Source organism: Bufo bufo, chromosome 9, assembly GCF_905171765.1.
Source record: "Bufo bufo chromosome 9, aBufBuf1.1, whole genome shotgun sequence".
In the NCBI taxonomy this organism is placed as follows: Eukaryota; Metazoa; Chordata; class Amphibia; order Anura; family Bufonidae; genus Bufo; species Bufo bufo.
Genome location: NC_053397.1, coordinates 65,267,295 through 65,288,320, shown reverse-complemented (window position 1 = coordinate 65,288,320; position 21,026 = coordinate 65,267,295). Strand labels below are relative to the sequence as shown.

The following is a 21,026-nucleotide window of genomic DNA, read 5'->3' as shown; positions in this document are numbered from 1 at the left end:
TAATATCCCACTCTCGTTAAATAACCATTGGGAAAGCAAGAGGCTCGTGGTGTATACGCACCGGGACCAGTTTGTGTCTGGCATCATAATGAGCATAGATATTTAAAAGGGAATACAAACTGTAGCTACACATCTTTAATGGTTATGTAATTCTTTAAAGAAATAGGGTTAATTTCATGCCATCCATGTATATTAGGAAATTGGAGAACAGTTAATTATAGATTATAAAATATACAAATAGGGCTGAAAATTTGAATGAAAATTAAATCAAAATGGAAAAAAGTAACATGGGAAATAAAACTTGAGTCATGCTTAACATTTTAATGATCTCTAATAATCTGTTTCATTTGTTAGTGCACATCAGGGCTACAGTCAGCAGAAGAAGAGTTCAACAGGCAATCAGGTAAGAGCAACTTTAATGCATTTGTGTTACTTTTTCCCAGTTTACAGTTGCACAACCAACATAAAAGCCAAACTGAGGCAGACAAAGGTATATGTTCCCAGGATCTGGACATTTGTTAAAGAGGTTGTCACATGAGGACAACTTATCTCCTATTCATACAAGAGCTAATCGGCAGGGGTCTGATTGCTGGGGCCCCGATGATCATAAGATTGGGGCCCTGTGCTCCCTGATTCAATTGAGCGGCAGACATGCATGTCTGTCCGCTGCTCTATTCACCTCTATGGGACTGCCAGTGATAGCCAAGTACAAGTGCTTCGGCAGCCTCATAGAACAGAATAGAGCGGCAGCACACATGCGTGACCAATGCTCCGTTCTCATTCTACTACTGGAAGTATATGACTATATCTATCTACACATTATAGGAAAATGAAAAAAGAACAGCTAGAACACACTGAGATTGTCAAGGTATTAAGTGATAGTGGTGCATCCGTTATTTTGGGTTCTGCAGCAGGGTATATGTTGAGGCATGGTCATATTAATACTGGATGGCATGATCTTCTGTTGCTGTGATATTGGCTCCCACTCTGCATGGTAACAATCGTACAGATGCTGGATATCCTCCTTTTGGTACTTCATTCAAAGCTCTCTTAACCTGGACCCATAATTCAGCCAAGGTTGTTTTTGCCGCTGTTCATATCAGATCCATTGCTCCATCCGGTCTCCAACAGTCTCGATGTGGAAATGATCTGGCAATCAAGCTGGCCAGGGTAGCTGCTGGAGACCATGAAGAGGACATTGTGTAGCGCGGGCATTGTGTGGGCTGCCATTATCTTGAAACACCTATGTTAGCGCAATTCATGCGCTTCTCCTTCTTCTTTGTGTGGTGCCAAATCAATTAGAAGAATAAGTATGTGCATGCCATACAGCTTTATAATGAGACCAGACAAACTAGGTGGTTTCATGAAAGCATCTTCTCATCTTCCTTGAGCCCTGATAGAAGAGGGGGCGAGAGCCTTTTATTCACAGTACATTCACTTAAATAGCAGACATGACATCACAAAAGGGGTGTTCCTTAAGAAGAGACTATTGGCTCCTTAACCTGATAGGAGTGGTTTCACTGAGTCTATAGGTGTATTTGAAGACTGTAATGTAATCCCCTCTTCCCCCTCCCTCATTGACCTTCTCATACATATGGTTTGCAGCCTGTAACGCACCTAGTTGATCAGTTAGGATCTCAACTGCGGAAGCAATGGACATGCACTATTATCCCACTGCCCTTGTTCTTGGCTGTGGGATTCGCGGTTACTCAGTATGTACCCCAGGCGTCTCTCTCAGTCTTGGGCGGAGAGTTTGGGGTAACAAAATCATTTACCGCTATCCATCTAATTAGTTACTGCTGGAAAGGGAGGTCCCCCAGTATACAGGAGTCACAAGTTAGTATAAGCTTGTGCACAGTTCAGAGTTAGTATCTAGTATGCAATAAGTTCAGGGTTAGTATATAGCATGTCCTCAGTTTAGTATATAGTATGCAGTAGGTTCAGAGCATGTCCACAGTTTAGTATATAGTATGCAGTAGGTTCAGAGCATGTCCACAGTTTAGTATATAGTATGCAGTAGGTTCAGAGCATGTCCACAGTTTAGTATATAGTATGCAGTAGGTTCAGAGTTAGTATAGCATGTCCATAGTTTAGTATATAGTATGCAGTAGGTTCAGAGCATGTCCACAGTTTAGTATATAGTATGCAGTAGGTTCAGAGTTAGTATAGCATGTCCACAGTTTAGTATATAGTATGCAGTAGGTTCAGAGCATGTCCACAGTTTAGTATATAGTATGCAGTAGGTTCAGAGTTAGTATGGGAGTATCGTCTCACACCAGTCAGGAACCACCCCACTCAGAGTTCCAGGACATTAATCAGAGCAGGTAACAGGCATATACTTGCGGTTAGTTGGTCCTGGCTAGGAAGCCAGCAGTGGGGAAGCCAGTGGCAAGAAGGTAGACAGTCCTTCACGCTGTTGTTAGGGATCCAGGTCTGGATATGTGGACAGAGTCCTCAGATGCAGTGGAGCTAGCAGGGTGCGCACTCCATTAGTGGAACACCCTGCTTAGCACCTGTCTTCTATTTAAGGGCCGGGCGGTAAGTGGGCGGAGTCACAGGACGGCCCAGCAGCCACTGCGTTCCATGCTGGAGCGCAAGCCAGCGTAACAACACAGGCGGTCGCTGCGTTCCACGCTGGAGCGCAAGTCAGCGTATCGTCACAGGGAGCCGCTGTGATCCAGGCTGTACTGTTACACAGCCATCTAGTGGACAGAAATGTGTACTACAGAATATTCTCATTATATATGCGTAAAATAATAAATCCTTCTCTCACAAATCCCTCCTTTTGCGGGAAATAGACCAGAGGTGAACAGGCAAAGTGAGGTACTCTCCCAACGCCCTAAACAGCGAAGAGCTGGACTTTCCTTATTGCTTCACCAGGTCCCCTCAACTCTCTTTCGGGTTTGCCTTCACCTTGTCCTATTTACCCCGCAACCATCAACAAGGTTTTATTTACTTAAGGATGGAATAATCTTTGTCTTTGACAGGGGCACAGCACATATACATAGTGTGGGCATGGATGTATTATACATTTTCCAAAACAATTTTCCTAAAATGTAGAACTATATGACAGCCTGTTAAAACCAAATTCTAATAACATTGTAGTCGCTGAACCAGTTCCCAAAACATTATTCTGGCCATGATATTAATTTCAGAATTTTTCCCATCAGTTCATTTGATAAAGTTCATCAGTTTCTTCAGATCCTTGGTGATCCTTCCATCAGTTTCCTCAGATCCTTGGTGATCCTTCCATCAGGGGCCGTGTTGTCCGGAATGTAGATGCAGCAGTTCCTGTAGACCCCTCCTTTTTCTGCTGTCAAGGACCAGTCGGTTCTGTAGAGTCATCACTGGAAAAGAGCTCAGTTGTTCCACCATTCCCTCAACAGCATCACATATATAATTCACAAATCTCTGTTGATGACAATAGATATGTTAATCCAATAAAAATTATTATTATATATTTTTTTTATTATATACTACTAATCATGGGAATTAATGACTCGAATCCTGCAACTATCTGACTTTTTGCTTTAAATTAATCAGAAACTCTACTACAGACTCCTATGGCATCCATGTATCAATGTATAAACATGAGTCATAGGATGTAGGCAGTAACCTCCTTAGTCGTGACCGGACATTGTTTTCTGATTTGATCCCACTCAGGAAGTGAGAATAGAACAAATGGCATCAGTACCTGATCAGGACTTGATCAGGGTACATTGACCACTTCATTCCACCTGCATCCTGGGTCGGAGTTTCAAATCTCCACACAATCACCAGATATCTGCGTTTTGATAATTTTGGTTGATAAACCTACTGTCAGAGTAAACGTCAGAGTCACTACTTGTCTTCTTCAGCTGAATTATGTAAGAACAATATCCTGGAGGGAAAACACCAAAGGGCTTTCCTGTATAAATCCTGTCTCTAAGGTCAGTTTGTCATTATATTTTAAATTTGGCCAAATATTTAATGTCAATTATAGGTAAGGATGTAGGAGCCACAGATGCTACTGAACTTTGAGGTTTCTCTCTTACCAACATTCTAGATTTGCCTAGGGGATCTTTGTCACTTACACATGCTCCTAACACATATATCCCCGAATCCTGTTGTATAGGATTTCTAATGGACAGGAACAGAGGATTACACTCATCATATTTACAACTGTTTGGTGGGGTTCCCTTCAGGATAGTCATCCTTTGCGACAAACCTTCAGCTTAACTGACTCTAGAGGTAGTTTCCACTAGTTTATATTCACAACACTTCAGATTAGTACTCCATTCTGTTAATTTCCAATATCCACAGTTGGTATGGTCACATTTAAATACAATTACCATAGACTGGGTCAGTCCCCGTCACACAGATGTACTTATCAGACCAAAACCAAGTGTCCTATCTGTCATCTGTCTTACAGTCTACTATACTGCAAAAGTCAGCTTAGTTGTTCCTGTCTCATCTTGATAATATAACACCGTTGGAATTTGATTTGACTGTGATTTCCCCTTTGTACAATATGGAACAAACAATAAGGCATGAAACAACATTATGGCTCTAATAGTCCTGGCACTTGATTGCAATACGATCAGTTTCTCCTTGCAATTCGACAGCAGTGGCGGCGGTTATCAGGACTTGATGTAGGTCTTCAAACCGTAGCTCTAGGACTTTCCACACGTCTCTTGTTTCACCACTATCCAATCTCCTGATTGTGAAGAATGAATCGCTTCTATATAGTCTGGATTCTAGGAAACAACTAAAACTTGGAAATACACATTAGACAATAATTTTGTGCAACAGACAACATCATTTTGGAAAACTACTATGCTGCATCTGGAACTATTGGGGAAATAGACACCTAATCCAGGAGCATTCCCAAAGAGTACTTCATAAGGACTTAGGCCTATCTTCCGGTTAGATGTATATCGGAGGAAGAAAAACCCCAGGGATAGGTACTCTCACCTCAGTCAGTATCTTTTAGCTGTAGCCTTTGCTACAGGCCAAATCTCCGAATATCCTGGAAAGAGATCAATATAGACACAGACATATTCACACTGTTCCACCTTTGTTCTGAATGTAGTCAATCCGCAGTCTCTGAAATGGGTAAGATGACCTTGGCATATGCCTTCCTGCTATGCAGCCAATAAATGTGCCTCTTAAATGCCAGTAACCAACTGTAATGCAGTAGCCATGTTGGTTACTGGCATTACAGTGATTGGCTGGCCGGAATGCGTCATCGGGTGCTATATAGCACCCGATGACACGTGATTCGGCTCAGTCTTACTCGGGGAGAGCTGCAGCAGAAGAGACAGAGAGTGTAGGGACAGGAATTGTTTAGTGTTGAAAGGTGTTAGAGACCCAAAAGTACTTTTTAAGGACTATTGTTTTATCTGGCTGCAATATATATTATTAGCGCAACCTGTGCTAAATTGCTTGCAATTGTCTGGCCGCTGCTGAGAGTGACACAACCTCTGCTACATCTGTTGTGTTACATTAGCGCATCCTAAATATCTGTGACATTCAGCGCTATTGTTTGGCCGCTGGTGACAGCGACATTACCTGCGCTACATCTCCTGTATAACGTTTGCGCATCCTAAATATCTGTGACATTCAGTCAAATTTTTTCAATGCTGGTGACAGCGACATTACCTGCGCTACATCTCCTGTATAATGTTTGCGCATCCTAAATATCTGTGACATTCAGTCTAATTTATTTGCGCATACACTTACAAAACCTGCGCTACTGTACATGTGACATACTTGCAAGCATATATACCATTTAGTATGCTCAAGGCGAGCAGTAAGGGACAGGGAAGTGGCCGTGCTGCTGATGGTGCACGCAGAGGCCGTGGCCCTGGGAGCGGTGTAACTGTGCCTGTTGCCAGAGCACAAGAAGCACACTCATCCCTGATACCTAGCTTCATGTCCCAGTTTGCAGGGCGTCACAGTATGCCACTCTCAAAGTCACAGTGCGACCATGTGGTTGGTTGGATTGCAGCAGATAATGCTTCCAGTCGGTTAGGCACTACACTGTCTTCCACAAATTCCAGTCTCAGTAGCCAAGAGTCTGGTCAATAGAATCCTCACCCTGATCGTCCTTCCTCCCACCAGGGAGAGTCTTGTCAAACAAGTGATCCCACACTCGGATATTCCGAGGAGCTCTTTTCAGCGCCATTCCTTAATTTGGGCCTCTCGCCAAGCCCACTTGAAGAGGGACATGAGGAGATCTTGTGCACTGATTCCCAAACTTTTGAGCATCCACAGTCAGAAGGAGATGACGGTGGGGAACGGCAGTTAGTGTTTTACAAGGTGGATGATGATGATGAGACACAGTTGCCAATAAATCACAGTAGTATTATAGGGTTGCGAAAAGTATCAATATACTATATCACAGAGAGAAATGACTTTTCATCTAAAACATAACTTTTACTATCGTTGGTTAAAATATTACCCCATCTAAATATGAATGATAGGCTATGTCAAAAAATTAATAGACAAGGCCTTACTTTGGACGTGTCCAGGATAGTACATTCCAATATATAAAAAATAACGGCAACTTACAGTTAGGTGACTGTGGACCTGGCCAGACGGTGAAAGAGAGGTGAAGTCTGGGCCAGGAATAGATGAGGGGGAGGGTGAACAAAGTCCCTAATACATCCCTCAATGTACCCCTGCCTACAGGCGGAGCACCCGCCCCCAAAGGGGCGACCCCACCTCTCGGGTGGCTAAGCCCTCGCTGTCGCCTAATATTACCCTGCCTGTAAGGATTGAAGATGTTCGTCCCTTCTTAGCAGTTTGTCCCAACGCGTTTCCCCAGTAGTTGTAAAAACTCAGGATAGATGATCAATTGTTGCAGGTTTCATTAGATAATTGCCCATCTGATATTATAGGGCAAACTTCTGATAATTATATAGCAGACCTTCTGGTATCATAAGGTGCACTGGTATTGCTAGATAGGCGGTTCAAATACCTGTTTTTGGCGCCTAAAAGAATGCCCCACCTCCTGGATAACCCTATGACTGCCTTGATATCGAACACAGCACCACTTCCGGTGTTTGGAACACACGCGGTGCCAGGTGGAACGCACATGTGATTCCAAAACAGGAAGTGAGCGGGCGTCATTCTCCTCGTCACGTCCTGCTTTTGGAACGCTTGCAGGAGTGTGGGAGGAGAATCAAGGAGGCAGATAACGATACTGCCCACATGATTAAAAGGGGGAGGGGAGGAATATTAGATATATAAGTTCTAGAGCCATAATTTATAAAAATATGCATCTTTTTAAGCAAACCGTCCCACATACATGTAGAGGGGGTATGAAGAGGGGCTGGATAAATAAACTGTATTGAAATACATTCCTGTCAAAGGAACAGGCCCCCCATTATGGTATACAGTACAGACCAAAAGTTTGGACACCTTCTCATTTAAAGAGTTTTCTTTATTTTCATGACTGAAAATTGTAGATTCACACTGAAGGCATCAAAACTATGAATTAACACATGTGGAATTATATACATAACAAACAAGTGTGGAACAACTGAAAATACAGGGAGTGCAGAATTATTAGGCAAGTTGTATTTTTGAGGATTAATTTTATTATTGAACAACAACCATGTTCTCAATGAACCCAAAAAACTCATTAATATCAAAGCTGAATATTTTTGGAAGTAGTTTTTAGTTTTAGCTATTTTAGGGGGATATCTGTGTGTGCAGGTGACTATTACTGTGCATAATTATTAGGCAACTTAACAAAAAACAAATATATACCCATTTCAATTATTTATTTTTACCAGTGAAACCAATATAACATCTCAACATTCACAAATATACATTTCTGACATTCAAAAACAAAACAAAAACAAATCAGTGACCAATATAGCCACCTTTCTTTGCAAGGACACTCAAAAGCCTGCCATCCATGGATTCTGTCAGTGTTTTGATCTGTTCACCATCAACATTGCGTGCAGCAGCAACCACAGCCTCCCAGACACTGTTCAGAGAGGTGTACTGTTTTCCCTCCTTGTAAATCTCACATTTGATGATGGACCACAGGTTCTCAATGGGGTTCAGATCAGGTGAACAAGGAGGCCATGTCATTAGATTTTCTTCTTTTATACCCTTTCTTGCCAGCCACGCTGTGGAGTATTTGGACGCGTGTGATGGAGCATTGTCCTGCATGAAAATCATGTTTTTCTTGAAGGATGCAGACTTCTTCCTGTACCACTGCTTGAAGAAGGTGTCTTCCAGAAACTGGCAGTAGGACTGGGAGTTGAGCTTGACTCCATCCTCAACCCAAAAAGGCCCCACAAGCTCATCTTTGATGATACCAGCCCAAACCAGTACTCCACCTCCACCTTGCTGGCGTCTGACTCGGACTGGAGCTCTCTGCCCTTTACCAATCCAGCCACGGGCCCATCCATCTGGCCCATCAAGACTCACTCTCATTTCATCAGTCCATAAAACCTTAGAAAAATCAGTCTTGAGATATTTCTTGGCCCAGTCTTGACGTTTCAGCTTGTGTGTCTTGTTCAGTGGTGGTCGTCTTTCAGCCTTTCTTACCTTGGCCATGTCTCTGAGTATTGCACACCTTGTGCTTTTGGGCACTCCAGTGATGTTGCAAGTCTGAAATATGGCCAAACTGGTGGCAAGTGGCATCTTGACAGCTGCACGCTCTACTTTTCTCAGTTCATGGGCAGTTATTTTGCGCCTTGGTTTTTCCACACGCTTCTTGCGATCCTGTTGACTATTTTGAATGAAACGCTTGATTGTTCGATGATCACGCTTCAGAAGCTTTGCAATTTTAAGAGTGCTGCATCCCTCTGCAAGATATCTCACTATTTTTGACTTTTCTAAGCCTGTCAAGTCCTTCTTTTGACCCATTTTGCCAAAGGAAAGGAAGTTGCCTAATAATTATGCACACCTAATATAGGGTGTTGATGTCATTAGACCACACCCCTTCTCATTACAGAGATGCACATCACCTAATATGCTTAATTGGTAGTAGGCTTTCGAGCCTATACAGCTTGGAGTAAGACAACATGCATAAAGAGGATGATGTGGTCAAAATACTCATTTGCCTAATAATTCTGCACTCCCTGTATGTCATATTCTAGGTTCTTCAAAGTAGCCACCTTCTGCTTTGATTACTGCTTTGCACACTCTTGGCATTCTCTTGATGAGCTTCAAGAGGTAGTCCCCTGAAATGGTTTTAACTTCACAGGTGTGCCCTGTCAGGTTTAATAAGTGGGATTTCTTGCCTAATAAATGGGGTTGGGACCATCAGTTGCGTTGAGGAGAAGTCAGGTGGATACACAGCTGATAGTCCTACTGAATAGACTGTTAGAATTTGTATTATGGCAAGAAAAAAGCAGCTAAGTAAAGAAAAACGAGTGGCCATCATTACTTTAAGAAATGAAGGTCAGTCAGTCAGCCGAAAAATTGGGAAAACTTTGAAAGTAAGGGCTATTTGACCATGAAGGAGAGTGATGGGGTGCTGCGCCAGATGACCTGGCCTCCACAGTCACCGGACCTGAACCCAATCGAGATGGTTTGGGGTGAGCTGGACCGCAGAGTGAAGGCAAAAGGGCCAACAAGTGCTAAGCATCTCTGGGAACTCCTTCAAGACTGTTGGAAGACCATTTCAGGTGACTACCTCTTGAAGCTCATCAAGAGAATGCCAAGAGTGTGCAAAGCATTAATCAAAGCAAAAGGTGGCTACTTTGAAGAACCTAGAATATGACATATTTTCAGTTGTTTCACACTTGTTTGTTATGTATATAATTCCACATGTGTTAATTCATAGTTTTGATGCCTTCATAGTCATGAAAATAAAGAAAACTCTTTGAATGAGAAGGTGTGTCCAAACTTTTGGTCTGTACTGTATATCAAAATGAACCAATTTCGGTCCGATACAAGGCAAGTTATTCTAGAATCACATATTTGAAAAGGTAACCATAGATTATGGCTATTATATGAAAACAAGGGAGACGAAATAAAACAACCGAAGGAAATCTGCTCATTTAGTCCCATGGGAAATACTGTTTTGAAGCGGTATATCCATTGGGCTTCTTTGCGGAGAATTCTATTATCCCAGTCGCCACCCCTTGGTGACTGCCGTATGACTTCGATGACTTGGAATTTGAGTGTACTCACATCGCCCTCATGTACCTCAAGTACATGACGTGCGATCGGTTTGTCTCTGCGGTTCCTAACATCACCCAAGTGTTCCCCAACCCATCTCCTAAATTCGCGTTTTGGTTTTTCCAACATAACTTAGGGGACAGCTACAAGTACACAGATAAATGACCCCTTGAGTATGACAGTTGGCAAAATCCGGTATAGTGTATGTTATTCCTGTGCTGACACTAGTAAAAACTTTCGATTTTAAAATAAAGGGGCAACAGACACAGTTTCCACCACACTTGTAGGTTCCTGTTGGTTTGGGATTAAGCCATGTGGTGGTTCCTACTGGTTTCTGGTAGTGACTGTGTACCAGTCTGTCCTTTAAGGATCGTCCACGTCTATATATAATCGCAGGTTTGGGGGGGAGCACACCTTTCTATCTAGATCAGTCAGGAGAACATCCCAATATCTACTTAGGATACCCCTAACTTTCTGATTTTGATGATCAAAAGTGCCGATAATTCTGATGGTATTATCCCCTTTTTTAGCATTCTGGGTCTTGCTTATTAACAAGGCTTGGCGTTCAATTTTGCTAGAATGTTGAAACTAGAGTTGAGTGAACACCTGGATGTTCGGGTTCGAGAAGTTCGGCCGAACTTCCCGGAAATGTTCGGGTTTGGGATCCGAACCCTACCCGAACTTCGTCCCGAACCCGAACCACATTGAAGTCAATGGGGACCCGAACTTTTGGGCACTAAAAAGGCTGTAAAACAGCCCTGGAAAGAGCTAGAGGGCTGCAAAAGGCAGCAACATGTAGGTAAATCCCCTGCAAACAAATGTGGATAGGGAAATGAATTAAAATAAAAATTAAAAAAATAAAAATTAACCAATATCAATTGGACAGAGGTCCCATAGCAGAGAATCTGGCTTCACGTCAGCAGAGAATCAGTCTCTTCATGCCATAGCAGAGAATCTGGCTTCATGTCAGCAGAGAATCAGTCTCTTCATGCCATAGCAGAGAATCTGGCTTCATGTCAGCACAGAATCAGTCTTCATGTCATAGCAGAGAATCAGGCTTCACGTCACCCACCACTGGAAGAGGCCACTGTCACATATTTAGGCCCAGGCACCCAGGCAGAGGAGAGAGGTCGCGTAACAGAGAATCTGGCCTTATGTCAGCACAGAATCAGTCTTCATGTCATAGCAGAGAATCAGGCTTCACGTCACCCACCACTGGAAGAGGCCACTGTCACATATTTAGGCTCAGGCACCCAGGCAGAGGAGAGAGGTCGCGTAACAGAGAATCTGGCCTTATGTCAGCACAGAATCAGTCTTCATGTCATAGCAGAGAATCAGGCTTCACGTCACCCGCCACTGGAAGAGGCCACTGTCACATATTTAGGCCCAGGCACCCAGGCAGAGGAGAGAGGTCGCGTAACAGAGAATCTGGCCTTATGTCAGCACAGAATCAGTCTTCATGTCATAGCAGAGAATCAGGCTTCACGTCACCCACCACTGGAACAGGCCACTGTCACACATTTAGGCCCCGGCACCCAGACAGAGGAGAGAGGTCCCGTAACAGAGAATCTGGCCTTATGTCAGCACAGAATCAGTCTTCATGTCATAGCAGAGAATCAGGCTTCACGTCACCCACCACTGGAACAGGCCACTGTCACACATTTAGGCCCCGGCACCCAGACAGAGGAGAGAGGTCCCGTAACAGAGAATCTGGCCTTATGTCAGCACAGAATCAGTCTTCATGTCATAGCAGAGAATCAGGCTTCACGTCACCCACCACTGGAACAGGCCACTGTCACACATTTAGGCCCCGGCACCCAGACAGAGGAGAGAGGTCCCGTAACAGAGAATCTGGCCTTATGTCAGCACAGAATCAGTCTTCATGTCACAGCAGAGAATCAGGCTTCACGTCACCCACCACTGGAACAGGCCACTGTCACACATTTAGGCCCCGGCACCCAGACAGAGGAGAGGTTCATTCAACTTTGGGTTGCCCCGCAATATAATGGTAAAATGAAAATAAAAATAGGATTGAATGAGGAAGTGCCCTGGAGTAGAATAATATATTGTTAAGGGGAGGTAGTTAATATCTAATCTGCACAAGGAATGGACAGGTCCTGTGGGATCCATGCCTGGTTTATTTTTATGAACGTCAGCTTGTCCACATTGGCTGTAGACAGGCGGCTGCGTTTGTCTGTAATGACGCCCCCTGCTGTGCTGAATACACGTTCAGACAAAACGCTGGCCGCCGGGCAGGCCAGCACCTCCAAGGCATAAAAGGCTTGCTCTGGCCACGTGGACAATTTGGAGACCCAGAAGTTGAATGGGGCCGAACCATCAGTCAGTACGTTGAGGGGTGTGCACAGGTACATTTGGATTTGGTATTCACAAACGGGGATTCGGTATATGATGTCATTGTAGGCGAAACCTTGGGATCTAGTGATCACCAGTCAGTGTGGTTTAATATAAGAACTGTGAAAGAGTCCCACCACACAAAAACAAAAGTTTTAGATTTTAGAAAAACAGACTTTTCAAAAAAGAAATTAGTCATAAATGAGTCCTTATCAGACTGGAACGGATTACATGGAGTCCAGGAGAAATGGGACTACTTAAAAGGTGCATTATTGAAGGCAACAGAAAATTGCATTAGACTCGTCAGTAAAAGCAAAAAAAGGAGGAGACCAATGTGGTACTCAGCAGAAGTGGCCCAAATCATTAAAAATAAAAAGCTAGCATTTTGTAATTATAAAAAAACCCAGAGCAATGAAGATAAGGAAATCTACAAGATTAGGCAGAGAGAGGCCAAGTAAGTTATAAGAACTTCTAAAGCGCAGGCAGAAGAAAAACTAGCTCAGTCTATGAAAAAAGGGGATAAGACATTCTTCAGATATATAAATGAAAAAAGGAAATTAAAACAAGGAATAACTAAATTAAAAACAAAGGACGGAAGGTATGTAGAAGAGAATAAAGGGCTAGCCGACTGCCTTAATGAATACTTCTGTTCAGTTTTTACAAAAGAAAAAGGAGAAGGACCTCCACTAGAAAGAATGACTATTAAATCGTTTGATGCATGTATCTTTACAGAGGAAGATGTTCTAAGTTTGCTGTCTAAGGTGAAGACAGATAAGTCACAGGGGCCTGATGAGATACACCCAAAATTATTAAAAGAGCTTAGTGGTGAGCTGGCAAAACCGTTAACAGATTTATTTAACCAATCATTAGTAACAGGAGTCGTCCCGGAAGATTGGAAATTGGCAAATGTCGTGCCCATTCACAAGAAAGGTAGTAGGGAGGAATCGAGCAACTATAGACCAGTGAGTCTGACATCAATAGTAGGCAAATTAATGGAAACCCTATTAAAGGATAGGATTGTGGAACATCTAAAATCCCATGGATTGCAAGATGAAAAACAACATGGGTTTACTTCAGGGAGATCATGTCAAACAAATCTTATAGATTTTTTTGACTGGGTGAATAAAATAATAGACGGTGGAGGTGCAGTAGACATCGCATATCTAGATTTTAGTAAGGCTTTTGACACTGTCCCACATAGAAGACTTATCAATAAACTGCAGTCATTGAGCATGGACTCCCATATTGTTGAGTGGATTAGGCAGTGGCTGAGTGACAGACAACAGAGGGTTGTAGTCAATGGAGAACATTCAAAACAAGGTAATGTTACCAGTGGGGTTCCACAGGGATCTGTACTGGGACCGATTTTGTTTAATATCTTCATAAGTGATATTGCAAAAGGCCTCGCTGGTAAGGTTTGTCTTTTTGCTGATGACACAAAGATATAGAAACATAGAAACATAGAAACATAGAATGTGTCGGCAGATAAGAACCATTCGGCCCATCTAGTCTGCCCAATATACTGAATACTATGGATAGCCCCCGGCCCTATCTTATATGAAGGATGGCCTTATGCCTATCCCATGCATGCTTAAACCCCTTCACTGTATTTGCAGCTACCACTTCTGCAGGAAGGCTATTCCATGCATCCACTACTCTCTCAGTAAAGTAATACTTCCTTATATTACTGTTAAACCTTTGCCCCTCTAATTTAAAACTGTGTCCTCTTGTGGTAGTTTTTCTTCTTTTAAATATGCTCTCTTCCTTTACCGAGTTGATTCCCTTTATGTATTTAAAAGTTTCTATCATATCCCCTCTGTCTCTTCTTTCTTCCAAGCTATACATATTAAGGTCCTTTAACCTTTCCTGGTAAGTTTTATCCTGCAATCCATGTACTAGTTTAGTAGCTCTTCTCTGAACTCTCTCTAGAGTATCTATATCCTTCTGGAGATATGGCCTCCAGTACTGCGCACAATACTCCAAGTGAGGTCTCACCAGTGTTCTGTACAGCAGCATAAGCACTTCACTCTTTCTACTGCTTATACCTCTCCCTATACATCCAAGCATTCTGCTGGCATTTCGTGCTGCTCTATTACATTGTCTTCCCACCTTTAAGTCTTCTGAAATAATTACTCCTAAATCCCTTTCCTCAGATACTGAGGTCAGGACTGTGTCAAATATTCTATATTCTGCCCTTGGGTTTTTACGCCCCAGGTGCATTATCTTGCACTTATCCACATTAAATTTCAGTTTCCAGAGTTCTGACCATTCTTCTAGTTTTCCTAAATCCTTTTCCATTTGGCGTTTCCCTCCAGGAACATCAACCCTGTTACATATCTTTGTGTCATCAGCAAAAAGACAAACCTTACCAGCGAGGCCTTTTGCAATATCACTTATGAAGATATTAAACAAAATCGGTCCCAGTACAGATCCCTGTGGAACCCCACTGGTAACATTACCTTGTTTTGAATGTTCTCCATTGACTACAACCCTCTGTTGTCTGTCACTCAGCCACTGCCTAATCCACTCAACAATATGGGAGTCCATGCTCAATGACTGCAGTTTATTGATAAGTCTTCTATGTGGGACAGTGTCAAAAGCCTTACTAAAATCTAGATATGCGATGTCTACTGCACCTCCACCGTCTATTATTTTATTCACCCAGTCAAAAAAATCTATAAGATTTGTTTGACATGATCTCCCTGAAGTAAACCCATGTTGTTTTTCATCTTGCAATCCATGGGATTTTAGATGTTCCACAATCCTATCCTTTAATAGGGTTTCCATTAATTTGCCTACTATTGATGTCAGACTCACTGGTCTATAGTTGCTCGATTCCTCCCTAGCTGCAAATATGTAACAGGGTTGATGTTCCTGGAGGGAAACGCCAAATGGAAAAGGATTTAGGAAAACTAGAAGAATGGTCAGAACTCTGGAAACTGAAATTTAATGTGGATAAGTGCAAGATAATGCACCTGGGGCGTAAAAACCCAAGGGCAGAATATAGAATATTTGACACAGTCCTGACCTCAGTATCTGAGGAAAGGGATTTAGGAGTAATTATTTCAGAAGACTTAAAGGTGGGAAGACAATGTAATAGAGCAGCACGAAATGCCAGCAGAATGCTTGGATGTATAGGGAGAGGTATAAGCAGTAGAAAGAGTGAAGTGCTTATGCCGCTGTACAGAACACTGGTGAGACCTCACTTGGAGTATTGTGCGCAGTACTGGAGGCCATATCTCCAGAAGGATATAGATACTCTAGAGAGAGTTCAGAGAAGAGCTACTAAACTAGTACATGGATTGCAGGATAAAACTTACCAGGAAAGGTTAAAGGACCTTAATATGTATAGCTTGGAAGAAAGAAGAGACAGAGGGGATATGATAGAAACTTTTAAATACATAAAGGGAATCAACTCGGTAAAAGAAGAAAGCATATTTAAAAGAAGAAAAACTACCACAAGAGGACACAGTTTTAAATTAGAGGGGCAAAGGTTTAAAAGTAATATAAGGAAGTATTACTTTACTGAGAGAGTAGTGGATGCATGGAATAGCCTTCCTGCAGAAGTGGTAGCTGCAAATACAGTGAAGGGGTTTAAGCATGCATGGGATAGGCATAAGGCCATCCTTCATATAAGATAGGGCCGGGGGCTATCCATAGTATTCAGTATATTGGGCAGACTAGATGGGCCAAATGGTTCTTATCTGCCGACACATTCTATGTTTCTATGTTTCTATGTTACTGTTCCACCATGTTAGTGAAATGTTGCCTCCTGCTAACACGTTCCGTATCAGGTGGTGGTGCAGTTAGCTGTGGCGTGGTGACAAAACTTTTCCACATCTCTGCCATGCTAACCCTGCCCTCAGAGGAGCTGGCCGTGACACAGCTGCGTTGGCGACCTCTTGCTCCTCCTCTGCCTTCGCCTTGGCCTTCCACTGGTTCCCCTGTGACATTTGGGAATGCTCTCAGTAGCGCGTCTACCAACGTGCGCTTGTACTCGCGCATCTTCCTATCACGCTCCAGTGTAGGAAGTAAGGTGGGCACATTGTCTTTGTACCGGGGATCCAGCAGGGTGGCAACCCAGTAGTCCGCACACGTTAAAATGTGGGCAACTCTGCTGTCGTTGCGCAGGCACTGCAGCATGTAGTCGCTCATGTGTGCCAGGCTGCCCAGAGGTAAGGACAAGCTGTCCTTTGTGGGAGGCGTATCGTCATCGTCCTGTGTTTCCCCCCAGCCATGCACCAGTGATGGGCCCGAGCTGCTTTGGGTGCCACCCCGCTGTGAACATGCTTCATCCTCATCCTCCTCCACCTCCTCCTCATCCTCGTCCTCCTCGTCCTCCAGTAGTGGGCCCTGTCTGGCCACATTTGTACCTGGCCTCTGCTGTTGCAAAAAACCTCCCTCTGAGTCACTTCGAAGAGACTGGCCTGAAAGTGCTAAAAATGACCCCTCTTCCTCCTCTTCCTCCTGGGCCACCTCCTCTTCCATCATCGCCCTAAGTGTTTTCTCAAGGAGACATAGAAGTGGTATTGTAACGCTGATAACGGCATCATCGCCACTGGCCATGTTGGTGGAGTACTCGAAACAGCGCAACAGGGCACACAGGTCTCGCATGGAAGCCCAGTCATTGGTGGTGAAGTGGGGCTGATCCGCAGTGCGACTGACCCGTGCGTGCTGCAGCTGAAACTCCGCTTAGACATGTTCTACACCGTAGGACATGTTGACTAATCTCTCAATTTTAAAATCAGTTTGAGAATTAGTGAGACTGCAGAGTGCACCTATGTTTGTTATTGTTTTGTTATATTGTTATATTAATTATCACATCCACACTTGTTACCTTGTGTAGGATGTCTATTGTGGTACTTGTGGTTCGCCGCGGGCATCCTCCATTGTATGCATTTTGCTGGGGATTGCCATTAGCAACGGGCCACAAGTGCAGGATTTGCTCCCCTATATATATGCACAACTGCATGTGGGTTTGAGCAGCTCCTGCTAATGCCAACCTGTCTTCTTAGTTTGTATATATAGATTCCTGGAGGTGTATAAACTCCTATTTAAATGTGCCTGTTTTCCATCTACAGGTCACATTTAGGTGCACCTGTGAAGCCTGGGCTATATCAGCAAGTCTTGAGTGGGACTCACAGACTCCTCCCTCCTCCCATTGCAAGCATGGCCACATGCTGGAGGTAACTGGTGAGTTGTTTGCGAGTCGGCCTTATGCTCCTGTAATTTGCCCACTGGCTCCTGGTATCGCCCATACGGCTCAGGTAGGAGAGTGTAGGGTCCCGGGCTACTTGAGAAACCTTGTCGTGGTGTCCGGGCTTAGACATGTTCTACACCGTAGGACATGTTGACTAATCTCTCAATTTTAAAATCAGTTTGAGAATTAGTGAGACTGCAGAGTGCACCTATGTTTGTTATTGTTTTGTTATATTGTTATATTAATTATCACATCCACACTTGTTACCTTGTGTAGGATGTCTATTGTGGTACTTGTGGTTCGCCGCAGGCATCCTCCATTGTATGCATTTTTCTGGGGATTGTCATTAGCAACGGGCCACAAGTGCAGGATTTGCTCCCCTATATATATGCACAACTGCATGTGGGTTTGAGCAGCTCCTGCTAATGCCAACCTGTCTTCTTAGTTTGTATATATAGATTCCTGGAGGTGTATAAACTCCTATTTAAATGTGCCTGTTTTCCATCTACAGGTCACATTTAGGTGCACCTGTGAAGCCTGGGCTATATCAGCAAGTCTTGAGTGGGACTCACAGACTCCTCCCTCCTCCCATTGCAAGCATGGCCACATGCTGGAGGTAACTGGTGAGTTGTTTGCGAGTCGGCCTTATGCTCCTGTAATTTGCCCACTGGCTCCTGGTATCGCCCATACGGCTCAGGTAGGAGAGTGTAGGGTCCCGGGCTACTTGAGAAACCTTGTCGTGGTGTCCGGGCTTAGACATGTTCTACACCGTAGGACATGTTGACTAATCTCTCAATTTTAAAATCAGTTTGAGAATTAGTGAGACTGCAGAGTGCACCTATGTTTGTTATTGTTTTGTTATATTGTTATATTAATTATCACGTCCACACTTGTTACCTTGTGTAGGATGTCTATTGTGGTACTTGTGGTTCGCCGCGGGCATCCTCCATTGTATGCATTTTGCTGGGGATTGCCATTAGCAACGGGCCACAAGTGCAGGATTTGCTCCCCTATATATATGCACAACTGCATGTGGGTTTGAGCAGCTCCTGCTAATGCCAACCTGTCTTCTTAGTTTGAAACTCCACTATGGCCTGCTGCTGCTCGCACAGTCTGTCCAGCATGTGCAAGGTGGAGTTCCACCTGGTGGGCACGTCGCATATGAGGCGGTGAGCGGGAAGGCCGAAGTTACGCTGTAGCGCAGACAGGCGAGCAGCGGCAGGGTGTGAACGCCGGAAGCGCGAACAGACGGCCCGCATTTTATGCAGCAGCTCTGACATGTCGGGGTAGTTGCGAATGAACTTCTGCACCACCAAATTCAGCACATGCGCCAGGCAAGGGATGTGCGTCAAACCGGCTAGTCCCAGAGCTGCAACGAGATTTCGCCTATTATCGCACACCACCAGGCCGGGCTTGAGGCTCACCGGCAGCAACCACTCGTCGGTCTGTTGTTCTATACCCCGCCACAACTCCTGTGCGGTGTGGGGCCTGTCCCCCAAACATATGAGTTTCAGAACGGCCTGCTGACGTTTACCCCGGGCTGTGCTGAAGTTGGTGGTGAAGGTGTGTGGCTGACTGGATGAGCAGGTGGAAGAAGAGGAGGAGGAAGCTAAGTAGGAGGAGGAGGAGACAGGAGGCAAAGAATGTTGCCCTGCGGTCCTTGGCGGCGGAAGGACGTGCGCCAAACAGCTCTCCGCCTGGGGCCCAGCCGCCACTACATTTACCCAGTGTGCAGTTAGGGAGATATAGCGTCCCTGGCCGTGCTTACTGGTCCACGTATCTGTGGTTAGGTGGACCTTGCCACAGATGGCGTTGCGCAGTGCACACTTGATTTTATCGGACACTTGGTTGTGCAGGGAAGGAACGGCTCTCTTGGAGAAGTAGTGCCGGCTGGGAACAACATACTGTGGGACAGCAAGCGACATGAGCTGTTTGAAGCTGTGTGTGTCCACCAGCCTAAATGACAGCATTTCATAGGCCAGTAGTTTAGAAATGCTGGCATTCAGGGCCAGGGATCGAGGGTGGCTAGGTGGGAATTTACGCTTTCTCTCAAATGTTTGTGAGATGGAGAGCTGAACGCTGCCGTGTGACATGGTTGAGATGCTTGGTGACGCAGGTGGTGGTGTTGGTGGTACATCCCATGTTTGCTGGGCGGCAGGTGCCAACGTTCCTCCAGAGGCGGAGGAAGAGGCCGAGGCGGCGGCAGCAGTAGAAGAGGCCTAGGCGGCAGCAGCAGAAGAGGTAGCAGGGGGAGCCTGAGTGACTTCTTTGTTTTTAAGGTGTTTACTCCACTGCAGTTCATGCTTTGCATGCAGGTGCCTGGTCATGCAGGTTGTGTTAAGGTTCAGAACGTTAATGCCTCGCTTCAGGCTCTGATGGCACAGTGTGCAAACCACTCGGGTCTTGTCGTCAGCACATTGTTTGAAGAAGTGCCATGCCAGGGAACTCCTTGAAGCTGCCTTTGGGGTGCTCGGTCCCAGATGGCGGCGGTCAGTAGCAGGCGGAGTCTCTTGGCAGCGGGTGTTCTGATTTTGCCCACTGCTCCCTCTTTTGCTACGCTGTTGGCTCGGTCTCACCACTGCCTCTTCCTCTGAACTGTGAAAGTCAGTGGCACGACCTTCATTCCATGTGGGGTCTAGGACCTCATCGTCCCCTGCATCGTCTTCCACCCAGTCTTGATCCCTGACCTCCTGTTCAGTCTGCACACTGCAGAAAGACGCAGCAGTTGGCACCTGTGTTTCGTCATCATCAGAGACGTGCTGAGGTGGTATTCCCATGTCCTCATCATCAGGAAACATAAGTGGTTGTGCGTTAGTGCATTCTATCTCTTCTACCCCTGTGGAAGGGCTAGGTGGATGCCCTTGGGAAACCCTGGCAGCAGAGTCTTCAAACAGCATAAGAGACTGCTGCATAACTTGAGGCTCAGACAGTTTCCCTGATATGCATGGGGGTGATGTGACAGACTGATGGGCTTGGTTTTCATGCGCCATCTGTGCGCTTTCTGCAGAAGACTGGGTGGGAGATAATGTGAACGTGCTGGATGCACTGTCGGCCACCCAATTGACTAATGCCTGTACCTGCTCAGGCCTTACCATCCTTAGAACGGCATTGGGCCCCACCAAATATCCCTGTAAATTCTGGCGGCTACTGGGACCTGAGGTAGTTGGTACACTAGGACGTGTGGCTGTGGCGGAACGGCCACGTCCTCTCCCAGCACCAGAGGGTCCACTAACACCACCACGACCATGTCCACGTCCGCGTCCCTTACTAGTTGTTTTCCTCATTGTTACCGTTCACCACAATAAGAAAAATATTATTCGGGCCAATGTATTGAATTAAAATTCAG

General features: G+C 44.7%; 1 protein-coding gene across 1 annotated transcript in view; it reads left to right on the top strand.

Moving 5' to 3' along the window:
* The window catches only part of DNM3 (dynamin 3), a 377,707-nt gene that overhangs the window by 70,560 nt on the left and 286,121 nt on the right, over positions 1-21,026 (top strand). Inside the window, 1 exon segment of the mRNA XM_040407594.1 lies at positions 355-403. Within this exon segment, the coding sequence (XP_040263528.1) occupies positions 355-403 (49 nt within the window).